Here is a 13,434-nt window from a genome sequence, read left to right on the forward strand (position 1 = left end):
CCATCTCCCTGCAATAAACTTACTCTTAATGACTTTTTGAATTCACGTATTTGTCCAAAAAGTTTCCAAGCTCAGATTTTATGATCAGATTAGTTTTGGGATATCAGTAAGATTATTTCTCTACATGATTTCAGATTAGAATGAATATAAGCATATGGTTTCTGGGCAAAATCAGATGAGTCCCATGTCTATTCTTTTGGGTCTCCCCTGTTAAAAATGAAATCATGTCTGAAAAATTACTTTAGAAGCAAAGATGTATGCAAGTTTTTTTTTTCTTTAATTGCTACTTCAACAAATAAAAAGTATTGTTCATTCATGCTTGGCAGGTACAAGAGTGAACCATTCATCCTAAGGGACTTTGCTCTCCCTTAGTCCTGGAGGATAAAAAGTAAGGGCTAGAGTAAATACAAGGTAAGGGGAGAGGGAAAAAAAATCAGCCTTTGATAATAGCACTCACAAGCCAGGGGCTTTTGATTCATCTTTTTAAATTTTCATGACAAATCTTGTGAGGTCAGTGATACTATCACATTTTAGAGATGAGGAATTTTAGGCTCCAGTGGGTTACATAACGTCCAGGATCATGTGAATGACCTCTCAGAGAAAGGATGTGAATTTCACTTGGTCAGCTGCGAAAACTTGTGGTCTACCGTATCACAAACTGGCAGGTAATGCCGAGCTCCTCATGAACCTCTGGCCACCACCCCTGCTGGAGAGAGGAGTGAGGAGAGTTGTGAATAGCAACAAGCATTCTTTTTTTTTTTTTTTTTTTTTTAAAGATTTTATTTATTTATTTGACAGAGAGAAATCACAAGTAGGCAGAGAGGCAGGCAGAGAGAGAGAGGAGGAAGCAGGCTCCCTGCTGAGCAGAAAGCCCGACGCGGGGCTTGAACCCAGGACCTGGGATCATGACCTGAGCCGAAGGCAGCGGCTTAACCCACTGAGCCACCCAGGCGCCCCAGCAACAAGCATTCTAAAGGTGACCTGGTGCCAAGTCCACAAACTGGCGCTCTGAGGGAGGCAGGAAAGCATCCCAGGACACCAAGGCGCCTTCGTATCCAGCTGCAGGTCCCAACCATTCCCATCTGCCTCAGAGCTAGTGTTCGTGTCCTCACCACACAGTCTGCCTTCTGTCACTTGAAGGGATCTGTGGAGAGCAGAAATGTAACAAACCAAGTCAGTATCAATCCCTATCACGCACCCACTGAAGTAGGAAAAATAGCACAGCAGCTCGATGGTAGCGTGGCTGCAGGAAATCTGGCCGTGCAGTAGCACCGCGAGAATGAGGTTATCAGAGCTGTGACAACAGCTAGTTTCACCTCCACGTTTTACTGACAAGAAAGCTGGACTAGTTGTCCAGGGTCACACAGAGGTCAGTGGTAGAACTGGGGCAGAGCCCAGATTTTTTAACTTCCGCTATACCAGATCGCCTCTACAAAAACCAGGTCCCTATGTGCTGACACATGGCACAGAACTGCTGCTCTTGTCTCTGAAGGAGTTGGGCTGGTCAAAGAGAACACTTTTTTTTTTTTTTTTTTTTAAAGATTTTATTTATTTATTTGACAGAGAGAGATCACAAGTAGGCAGAGAGGCAGGCAGAGAGAGAGGAGGAAGCAGGCTCCCCGCCGAGCAGAGAGCCCGACGCGGGGCTCGATCCCAGGACCCTGAGATCATGACCCGAGCCGAAGGCAGTGGCTTAACCCACTGAGCCACCCAGGCGCCCCAAAGAGAACACTTTTTCCTTCCTTCCTTCTCTCCCTCCTTCCTCCCTCCCGTCTTCCTCCCTCCCTCCCCTCTTTTCCTTCATCCCTTCTTCCCTTCTTTCTTCCTTCCCATATTCCTTCCTTCTTTTTTGCAAAAGTTGACACCAAGTTGGACTTTTGTTCTAGTTTGTTTTAAAGATTTGTTTATTTATTTGAGAGAGAGAGAGAGCAGGCGCAGAGGGAGAAGGAGAAGTAGGCTCCCTACCGAGCAGGAAGCCTGATGCTGGGCTCCATCCCAGGACCCTGAGATCATGACCTGAGGTGAAGGTACACGCTCAACAGACAGCCATTCAGGCACCCCTGTTTGTTCTTTAAGTGAAGTACAGTTGGCCCGGAGAGCAGGGTTTCTCTCTACCCTGCTGTCCCCGATCCCCACCTGCAGCCAGGCTGCAGAATCCTAAGGTGTGAAGGCAGCCCCCTCGCACACAGGAAGGGGATTGGACTCTAGTTAGACCAGGGCTCATTCACAGGTCAGCTCTGCCGTTCCCTGAATAACCTTGGACTCCTTTCACTTCTCAGGCCCCCAGTTTTTTCATCTGTTAAAGGGAATGATAGTTCCATTCGAAAATTGATATGCAAGTGATTTTAAACTATAAAACCACTCAAGTGCCAGTAGTTATTTTTATCAGAACTGTTACTCTTCAGTGAAGAAAGGGAAATCCAGAGAACTGAGCTGACTGAGCTGATAAAACCGAGCCCTTACTGGTGGAGTCAGACCTTGAACCCAGGCTGGTGACCAAGCATTCACATACTTAACTAGTAAATGCACGCATGCATAAGCACACACATATGCACGTACATATGCATTCACGGGCCACCTTTCCTGCTATCAGCCTGCATGCAGTTCATGGCCATTACTCACCAAGCCTGGTCAAGAGAGTAAGACAAGCCTGGCCTTGAACCCTCCTGAGTCATGGCCCTAATACCTGGCAGTGAAGGTGCCTGCCTCAGACCCAGGCTGTCCCGCTCCCACTGAGTTGTCTCCCCTGGAAAGCCCCTCAGCGGACTCTGACCCCCACCAACACCAGCATTACCTTCCCTAGAGTCCAAGGCCTACATGGCCTGTCCCATTATCTCCTGGTATTTCCTTGTCACCTCCTCAGCTTTCAGGGTAAGATTGGTGAGGATGTGATGAAGGCTGGAAAAGTGCAGGTGGAACTGAGCTTCCAGGTCCAGCTGCCCCAAGATCCTTTCCTCCTCGTCTTCTGTCTCTGCATCTTCGTGATTGGACTCATGGGCTCTGCCACCTGCCACCTTGGACCACCACTCCTGTCGGGGCAGCAGCCCATGGTCCACATCCACGCGGATGGCCTTGAGCATGGTGAAGTATTTATAGAAATCAGGGGCCCTGTCCTGAGCCTGCTGCCCCTGCCCGTTCAGCGGCACATCCCGCAGGAGGCTGGGGATCATCACCATCTGCTCCATGTTGCGCACCGTGGCCGAGTAGCGGTCCATGACGGTCAGCAGGCAGTTCTTGGGGTAGAGCTTGGTTGGCACCTGCATGGTGACGCTGCTTCCTCGCTAAGCCCAGCACACTGCCCCAGCACTACATCGAGGCTACTTTTATGTCTGGATGTGACAGCAGTTGGACAGGATGCCAAAGCCCAGCCGGTGGGGCAACACAACCCTTCTTTAGGCCAATCCCAGGGCTTGGGCACCAATATCTGCCTCAGGCGATCCGTCTGCCCAAAGACAGACCTGCCAGCTCTCCATCTGTCATTTCAGCACTCTGAGACTGCCTCCACAAGGGCCCACCCCCTCCTTCATGGACTGGACCGGCCAGTTAGAGGGAAGCCTTGCCCTTTGGTGACCAGGGCTCTCACCCCAGGGCAGTCATGAACACTTTCAGGGTATCTGAGACCCAGCTGCCCCTTCACTGTCTGCCTCCTCATGCGCGGTACACTTGTTCAACCCAGGATGCCCTGGCTTTGAGATGAACTAGGGACATGAAGAAGCTTAGTACGGGGCAACAAGCACAGACACAGGAGCCAGAAGCCCCAATCCCGCCGCTTCCCAGCTATGTTTTCTGGTTGTTTGCTGGCTAACACTTGTTGAACACCTAACCTCACATCAAGTTCTACACTAAGAGTAACTTGCCCATGGCCCCGTTGGAGCCGAGATGCCAGCCCAGCCCCTCCCCTCTCCCACCTCCAGTCAGGGCTTTAGACTGGTATACGAGGTTGCCTAAATTACACAAGTGAAAAAAAAGATAAAATAAATAAAATAAAATAAATTACACAAGTGAACTAGAGCCATATCCTTAGCTGTAAATTTGAGCTGTTGAGAGGATCGAAGAAGATAAAGCCCATGAAAATGCTTTCTAAACCACAAAGCGTGGTTCCCAGCTGATCCTAGATGAATGCAGGTCTCTCTCAACTTTAACCTGTAATTCCACAACAATGGAATTCTTTTTTTTTTTTTAAGATTTTATTTATTTATTTCGCAGAGAGAGATCACAAGTAGGCAGAGAGGCAGGCAGAGAGAGAGATAGAGGAGGAAGCAGGTTCTCCGCTGAGCAGAGAGCCCAACGCGGGACTCGATCCCAGGACCCTGAGATCATGACCTGAGCTGAAGGCAGAGGCTTAATCCACTGAGCCACCCAGGTGCCCCCCACAACAATGGAATTCTTAAAATGCTTCTTCACCACTGACCTAGTCCTTTGATCCGAAGTCTTGGAAGACAATAATCCATTGCACAGTCCCATTATCACAGTTGACACACTGCAATTGCTCTATTTGTTTATGAGATAACGAGGGAAATTGAGGCCTAAAGAGAGCCTTATGGTTGTGCAACAAGTGTCAGAGTCAAATGGAGAACAAGGTCTTACAAGTTCTGGGTCAGACACCTGCTCACTGCACCGCCTTGGGTGGAAAGACCTGCTAGGGACCTTCTGCCCCAGCAGTGGGGAGAGAGGAGGAGGAGAGCACAGGGAGGGGATCTTATCTCACCTAAGCTACCCTCACTCCCTACCCCAGGGCAGGAATCCCTTCTGTACTCTCCTGACCAACCATCGTCAGCTAGTCCGCTCTCTAACATGCCTACAGCCAGAGCTATAGGAAACTTCATCTATATGGTGAACTGAACTCTATCTCCCTTTAGCTCCTCCCCAGCAAATTATAGGATTTACCCCAAGGTCGCCTGCCTTCACCATGTTTATGTTAGCACACAACTGGGTTGCTTGAAATCCATTTGACAGTCTTTAACTCGCTCAATCCCATAGTAGTCCTATGAGGCAGAAACACACGAGTAGTCCTCTTCTCAGGTGAGGGAAATGGGACTGACATGTCCAACTTCTCAGCCATGACGTGGCTCGGCTTGGCTCTTCAGAGGAAAACCAAGGGTGTCCCTCTCGCCAAGTGCCCTTTGTGGACTGGCCATACACACAGCCACAGGAAAGCTGGGGTCATCCTGCATTGGAGAGATGACCTGCTTCTCCAGGGCAGAGAGGGCAGCCAAGTCCAGGCCATGGGCCTGCTGTGCAGGGCAAAGCTTCCACTTTAACCTCTTCTGTGTCAAAGATTGCTGGGTGAAACAGAGAACATGGGCAGCTCTTCCTTCCTATGGCCTTATGGCCCTGGACCAGTCACTGCTCCTATCTGAGCCTCAGCTTTCTCCTTTGATATAGTCGTGATGACACTGATTAAGGGCTTACTTTTTGAAGCAAAGTGCTTAAAACAGAATTCCATCCTCCCAACAATGGCATGTGGTAGGAGTTCCCCATTTACCCAGGAGGAAATTGAGGCCTATGGAGGTAAAGTAATCACATTACTAGTTCTTAGGCAAAGAGGATTTGGGATGAGCAATAACCCCCACCCACGGTCATTTTGAAGATTATAGATGATGTTTATGAAATATCTGGCCTATTGCAAGACCTCAGTAAAGGCGCCCTGCCCTGCCTCCTGGAACTTTTTTGTCCATTTTGCTCTCCAAGACCTCTTTTATTCCTCCATTCCAGAACTTGCTACACACATTTCAGTTCATTTTGAACCTGTCCCAGGGCCCAGTGCTGCAAATGCTCCCTAGATACGAGCTGAATAATGACCATTAGGTTCACTTTTCCCATACATTCTGGGGTCTTTGGTCATGATGTCCAGTCGCCTTGAAAAACAGGGTACCTAGCTCGACAGGAGGCAGTAGTGAGGACTCTGGCAGGTGAGGGAGCACGAGCAGCTGTAGCCACAACTGGACATCCAGAAGGTACCACTGCAGGTGGTGCTAACGTGAGCCTCTTTTCCAGAATCACTCCTCAAGGGAGGAGAGACGTGTCCCACTCCTGTCCTTTGCAGGTTGCTGTCCCAGTACTTTGCTGCAGGCAAAACTCAGCAAGACACACGAGCCCAGGATTACCTCCTCCAGTCAATGGGGTAGAGAATTTGCATAAAATCATTTCCTAAACTATGAGTAGAAAAGGGGAAGTTTTTTAAATTAATAGAGTAAGCGAAAGAATTTAATTTTTTTAAACTATTTTTTAAAGATTTTATGTATTTATTTGACAGAGAGAGATCACAAGTAGGCAGAGAGGCAGGCAGAGAGGCAAGCAGAGAGGCAGGCAGAGAGAGAGAAGCAGACTCCCACTGAGCAGATAGCCCGACGCGGGGCTCGATTCCAGGACCCTGAAACCATGACCTGAGCCGAAGGCAGAGGCTTAACCCATTGAGCCACCCAGGTGCCCCAACATTCTTTTTTTCTAAAGATTTTGTTCATTTACTTTAGAGAGAGAGGGAGTGGAGGCAGGGGGAGGAGCAGAGGGAGAGAGACAAGCAGACTCCACACTGAGCTTCCTCTCCCTCTCCTTCTTCTTCTTCTTCTTCAAGATTTTATTTATTTATTTGAGAGACAGAGAGAGAACAAGCAGGGGGAGTGGCAGAGGGAGAGGGAGAAGCAGGCTCTCCATTGAGCAGGGAGCCCGACATGGGGCTGGATCCCAGGACCTTGAGATCATGACCTGAGCCAAAGGCAGATGCTTAAAGTGAGCCACCCAGGTCCCCCCAGGATAAATGTTCCTAAAATGTTTTCTCCTTAGCAAAGTGGGGCTTGCTTTGTAGTCAAACATCCCAAATGGCTGAGTGGTGAGTACAGCCAAAGACCACGAGATTAGATCCTGTGGTTTGGGTTTGGGGCTGCCGCCAGGCCCACTTGCAAGCAGGCTCCCTGGGCTCCGATGTCCATGGCTGTAGAGGGAAGGCTTGGGAGCTCTGAAGGGATGGCCCTTTCAGCCCTGCTTGTATAACCCCTTCTGAATCCGTGTCCAGGTCCCTGAGGTCATAACCCTGCCTTTCAAACCCAGGCCCCCGGTCTCTGGCTCAGGACTGGAAAGCATCATGTGGACAGGGCTGGGAGAGCCAACCCTGGCATGGTGGGCAGGCCAGAAATGCCCCACAGGTGTCAGCTTTTTCATCTTTGACCCAGTGGCCCAGGGCCAACCGAGGCCTCCCTGGGCCTCCTCTGCCCTGTCTGTTCAACAAGGGGGCTGACCTCTGTGAGGGCCCCTCAGCTCAGACTTCCGGCGATTCCACCTGAGTACATGCTACTGTGCCTTCTGTGTCATTCTGCCTCTGCGTTTGTATCCTAATCCCATCTTGGGCCAGTCCATTCCCAGATGGATTCCTGGACCTGATCCAGAGGGACTGATTGAGTGCCACAGACGTGAGTGAGTGAGTGGGTATTAGTGAAAACTGGAGAAAGCGAGCTAATCTTTCATTGGGAGAAAAAATGAGCCACAAGAGTCAACAAGTGTAGAACACACAGGAGCCCTGGAGAAGAGGGAAAGGACGGCGACTGGCCTCAATCTGCCAGCAGGCTGCAAACTGAGACTGCCCCCAGTCTACCTGGCAGATGGAAGGCCCAGGATGAAGTGTTGCCCAACATCTCCGATTAGAGGACAGACAGGATCTAAGGGGATAGGCCGAACTCAGACAAGTTCTAGGAGTAGGGAGGGGAATGGAGGAAGACAGGAAAGAAGGAACACAGGTCTTTTCACGGGGTGTGGTGGGGCTTCAGCAAGGTCCCCTGCCCTCCAGATGCCACATCCTAGGGTTAGGAGATGATCCAGTCCAGCTGGGCCACTGCTGGTAAGGAAGTTCTGGCCAGGGGGGATGGTGGGAGAGGCAGCAGAAGCTAGACTAGACCCCAAGCATCACTGGGTTTCCCCAGTCTTCCACCTCTCCCCTTCCCTTCTTCCCTGCTCTTAGGTGGGGAAACTGAGGCTGAGTGAGTCACTTCCTGGATTGACCTCTGCAAAGCTGCCAGTGGCCTCACCCTCAGGGGATCTGAATGCCCCAAGTTGGATAAACTGATCCGGCCCCAGAGGGACTAGGGTCAAGGCCCCCAAGGGCCTGGGCAGGAATACCATGTGAATGTGGTGCAGGGGGTAAGATGATCAAGTAATGCTCTGGGCCTGCTAGTGTTCAAGCAACCCTGCTGGGCTTGGGTCCAGGCAGCCAGAGAATGGACTCAGACTAAGGTTGCGACAGGTTTCCTAATTTATAAATGACTTTTATACATACGCGTCATTTGTTATCTGTGGGTCTCAGGCTGTTTTTTTTTTGCCCTATTACTTCTGTCCTGACCTATTGAGAAATACTAGGAATCAAGAGTCAACAGCAGTTATACACCCTACCCCCAGATACTGAAACTCTTTGGTGCATTCCTGCTCCCTGCTGGGCCACGGGGAGGCAGGAGAAAACAGGACACCTTGGTCCCCGCCCTCCAGAACCTGGCCCCCTTTGTCACGCAGGGGACCTCATATGTTGAGAGCTTCCTGTGTCTGCACTGTCCTGGGCCTGGAGCTATAACAAGACACAAAGCAGACCAGGCACCCCGCTCAGGCAATTTATATCTAGTGGGGAGAAAGCCACAATGAACGTATGCACAGATAAATATATACTATCACATTGGAACATGTACTAGAAATTAAATTAAATTAAATTAAATTAATGAGCTAAAGCCCTGTTACTACAGGTGTGGTTTACAGACCACCAGCACCTAATCACCAGAGAGCTCATCAGGAATGCAGATTCTCAGGTCCTCCCCAGGACCTACTGAATCAGAAACTATATTTCTTTTTTTTTTAAGATTTTATTTATTAATTTGCCAGAGAGACAGTGAGAGAGAGCGCAAGCAGGGGGAGCAGCAGGCAGAGGGAGAAGCAGGCTCCCCACTGAGCCTGCTGAGGGGCTGGATCCCAAGACCCTGGGATCGTGACCTGAGCCGAAGGCAGATGCTTCATCAACTATGGCACCCAGGCACCCCTGGAAACTACGTTTCAACAAGATCCCCAGGCCATGTCCATGGCCAGGGGTCAAGCATTTACTCCAAACATGGTTATTACTCAAGGGGAGAAGAAATATCTGTGCTGAGGCCTGAATGCTCTCGTTTCCAGAGGATCTAGCTCCCAGGCAGATGGAACAGCCAGCGCCACTGATTATCAACTATTGCCCTTCAAGACTCGGCTAACTCCCTGGGGGAGCTTAAGCCAGTCACTCCACCTCTCTAGGCCTCAGCTTACCAACTGCAAAACTGAGGAGTTGGACTAAGTAGAGACTCTTCTAAGCTAAAGACAAAAAAAAGAAAAGAAAAGAAAAGAAAAGAAAAGAAAAGAAAAAACCTAAAAAAAAACCAAAAAAATCCCCCTGTCTTCTGAATGGGGGATTTTGAGGAATCAAGACTCCATTGACCGGCTAAGAGAGAGCTCTTTGAGGGATTGGCAGGGTCCCTTCTCTGGGGACCTCAGGTCACCCCAAGGGGCCCGGGGCCTTTTCTGTTACTTGAGAATACAGGCATTGCTACAGTTCGGGGAGTCTGCCGCAAACTTCACTGTTCCAAAGGCTCCGTGTGCATGGCTGACCAGAGGAGACCCCGGAAACTGGCAGGTCTTCCCATCCAGCCTCCACTCCCAACTTCCTCCCTGTCACACGCCTCCTTCAGTTCTGGGAAGGCCCAGTCCTTCCTCCCACTGATGCAACTAGGTTGGGGTCAGCCTAAGGGCTTCTGGGCTCACTGAGTGAGAGACAGAGGCAGAAGTGCTCCCTTGGGAATAGGTCAAAGGTCCAGATTACCAGAGTTGGGTGTGTTATAGGGTTCCTGCAACCTGACCTCTACTTTATTGACCAAAAAACTGAAACTCCAATTTATACTTCTTTTCTTTTTTAAAAGATTTTATTTATTCATTTGAGAGACAGAGAGAGAGACAAGGAGAGTACAAATAGGCGGAGGGGCAGGGGTTAGAGGGAGAAGCAGGCTCCGCGCTGAACAAGGAGCCCAACATGGGGCTCAATCCCAGGACCTGAAGATCATGACCTCATCTGAAGGCAGACATTTACACATGAGCCACCTAGGCACCCCTCCAATTTATATTTCTAATCATGTTTTAGTCACTTCCCTGGAAGGACTTCGCCGCTATATATCTCATTTACAATAGGGCTATGATATTTAAAAATTCTGTGACCAGACAAGATTAGTCACTCATACACAAAACATGTCTGTCTTTCTTCTACTTGCTGGCAAGAAAGATCCCCTACAGGCAAAAAACGGGTCTAATGCTTCCTTATGACTCCAGGACCCCAAGAGCTCAAGAAAGTTTCCTTAGTTTATTGACTGAAAGGATGCATGAGTAAAAACTATGGGGATCTGTCTACCTGGGCGTACTTCCCAGGTATTTCTTCATTCCTTCTTCCATTTTGTTCATCTGACCCGCTTTTACTGAGCTTCCCCTTAGGGGAAACCCTCAGGCAGCAGGCTGTCAACGCCACACCGCCACACCGGGACTCCAGAGAGCTTAGGGGTCAGGGGGCTTTGGCTCAGCTGCCTCCTTCCAAGATGGCCAGCCCCTGATGGAGGAACTCGAGGAGAACCCCTTACTGTGGGGGGGACATCTCACCCTGTGCACAGGCCTGGCCCCTAGACTGGGACCCAGCCAGAGTCCAGGAGGTGAGGAAGGACTCCCCGCCCACCCTGGACAGGTGTTGGGAAAGGAGGAGACACTAATCAAGAGCCATAAGCTCTACACAAAACTCAGCCCATGAACCCCATCTGGGTTCTCAGGCCTCTCAGCCCTCTATCCACCTTCCGTCATCTTTTGGGGCCTCCTTCTCTTTCCAGCCTGAGATACATAGTGACTCCTGCTCCAGCTTCTCCATGATCCCTCCCGGCACAATCTTATTACTGTGTAAGACCAGCCCCTCTCTAACTCAAACACCTTCAGTAATTCCTTGTATTAGTTTCCTTTGTCTGCTGTAACAATTCACCATAAACTGAGTGACTCAAAAGCAACTCAAATTTACTATCTCACAGTCCCAAAATAAAATACTATCTATATTTTGGATATAGAAGTCCAAAATGCGTCTCACTGGCCTAAAATCAAGGCATCAGCCAGGCTGTGTTCCTTTCTGGAGGCTCTAGGGAAGAATCTATTCTCTTGCCTTTTCCATATTCTAGAGGTGCCTGCATTTCTCAGTTGGTGGCCCCTTCCTCCAGTTTCAAAGCCAGTAAAAGCCTTCTCATATTGCCCCCTCTCTGGTCTTTCCTCTTCTAGTTACTAGAACTGTTGTTACAACCGTAGGCCTACAGGGAGCAATCCAGGATAATCCTTTTATCTCAAGGTCCACTGATTAACAATCTTAATTCCATCTGTACCCTTTATCCCTCTTTGCCACGCAACCTAACATATTCCCAGGTGCCAGGATTAGGACATCGCCCCTACCACACTCCTCACCCCTGTCCATTTTATTTTAACCTATCATGCTAGTTCTTCAAATGAAACTTTGTACAGAAGCCCAATGAATAAAACAGGTTGAGAAGAAATTGATTTGGCTGAAGGAGGATGAGCGGGGCTACGGCTGCACCCCCCTGACCATCTTTCATCAGCCCTCGGGTCACCTCTAGAGAACCCGAGACTCCACAGAGCGCAGCTGGAAAGCCATTAGCCAAGACAAAGTCCAAAGTTTCACCTTGGCTTTCAAGGCCTCAACTAGCCTTTTTGGCCTAATTCTCTGCCATCAGGTCAACAAATCTGAGCCTCACCTCGAGGCCAGGCTCTGGGCCGAGCAGATACATAATCCCAGCCCCCAGGAAGCTCAGAGCCTGGTGAGGAAGAAGGACAGACAACTAAGCAGGCCACTTCTACCTAGCTGGGTAAATATCACTAGAGCACAGAGAGGAGAGGTGCTTAGGCAAGCTTCCTGAAGGGATGACAATTTGTGGAGTCAGCAAGTCAGAGAAAGACCGGAACAATCTTAAAAGCAGGGTGGTAAGGGGGTAAATATTTCTCTCTCTCTCCATATATATATATTTATACATACAGACTCACTATATACACAGTATATGCACTGTATACTATATATATACTATACTATACAATACTATAGTGTATTTGAAAGTATACGTATATAGCATATATTCTATACAGTATATATCGAAGAAAGCATATATCTATTACAATTTTTCTGATTTCCTGCATCTATATTTGTGAATACATACAAAAACAATAAATAAAAACTTACATGGGAATGAAAATATAAATTTAAGGAGCCACGGTGTGGTGTGAAAGAGTACTTTATAATTATTGGGTGGTATTTCTCAAGATGAGTGATGGGTACATGAATATTTTCATATTCATTCTCAATATACTTGAATACCTTAAATTCTTTAAAAAAAAAAAAAAAAAGAGAGAGGGGCGCCTGGGTGGCTCAGTGGGTTAAAGCCTCTGCCTTCGGCTCAGGTCATGATCCCAGGGTCCTGGGATCGAGCCCCACGTCGGGGCTCTCTGCTCAGCGGGGAGCCTGCTTCTCCCTCTCTCTCTGCCTGCCTCTCTGCCTACTTGTGATCTCACTCTCTGTCAAATAAATAAATAAAATTTAAAAAAAAAAGAAAAAGAAAGAAAAAAGAAAGAAAAAGGAACCTGGGAAATGTTTTCTAGGCAGAAGTACCAGCTTGAGCAAACGCCCAGACACACAAAACAGCAAAAATACTAATGACTCCTCAATATGCCCTCACCCTCCTAACTCCGCAGTAACTTCCAAAGCCTTGCTTCCCCTCTTCCTACCTCACCCCCTTTTGCCCGGGCTCACCGGCGGCCGAACTTTCCGACCAGATCAGCTCCCTCCCTCTTCGGATAGCCGGGGTACACCCCTCGTCAGGCGGCTTTGCGCACGAAGGTGTGCCTCGCTGCGAAGAGTGCGGGCTCCTGGGGGAAGGCTGGGCGGGGCTCTGGCCTCGGCGGTCCCCGCCAGCAGGGGGCGCTGCAGGGCAGGCGAGGACCTCAGTTCCGCAGCCCTGAGCGGCGGGGGTCCTGAACCCCTGCCAGCGAGCCGGGACTCGTTGCCAGCGGAAACGCACGAGTTCCCAGGCAATAATTGTCCGCCTCGTTTTAATAGGAAAGGGTTGGCCGATAGCGGGGAGAGTGGGAGGAAAATCTTATCATCGTTCCAGGATCCCACTCACAAGATAGGCGTCATTAATGTTTTGTAGCTGTGTATTAAAGGGGCTCAACCCGACAAGTGAAAGCACAAAGGCGATTTCTTTTTTCCCTGCCATTGCCCTTTCGAACGGATTCTGTGGACTCCTGGTTCACTGTTCCCGGATGAAACCTCAGCAGGTCCCCTAGCTTTTCTGAGTTTTCCGTTTATTGTTGGGTGATTAACTTAAGTGCGGGCCTGCGTTACCGCAAAACTTCCCC

General features: G+C 49.2%; 1 protein-coding gene across 1 annotated transcript; it reads right to left on the reverse strand.

The window, feature by feature from the left end:
- Positions 1-940: 940 nt before the first annotated feature.
- On the reverse strand, positions 941-3,576 carry THRSP (thyroid hormone responsive). The gene is made up of 2 exons (XM_047690914.1): positions 2,795-3,576; positions 941-1,144 (listed from the first exon to the last, which is right to left on the reverse strand). The coding sequence occupies exon 1, from the start codon at positions 3,261-3,263 to the stop codon at positions 2,814-2,816; it is 450 nt and encodes a 149-aa protein (XP_047546870.1). The 5' UTR covers positions 3,264-3,576; the 3' UTR covers positions 941-1,144; positions 2,795-2,813.
- Between the last annotated feature and the right edge of the window lie 9,858 nt (positions 3,577-13,434).

The sequence above is a fragment of the Lutra lutra genome, chromosome 10 (assembly GCF_902655055.1).
Source record: "Lutra lutra chromosome 10, mLutLut1.2, whole genome shotgun sequence".
Lineage (NCBI taxonomy): Eukaryota > Metazoa > Chordata > Mammalia > Carnivora > Mustelidae > Lutra > Lutra lutra.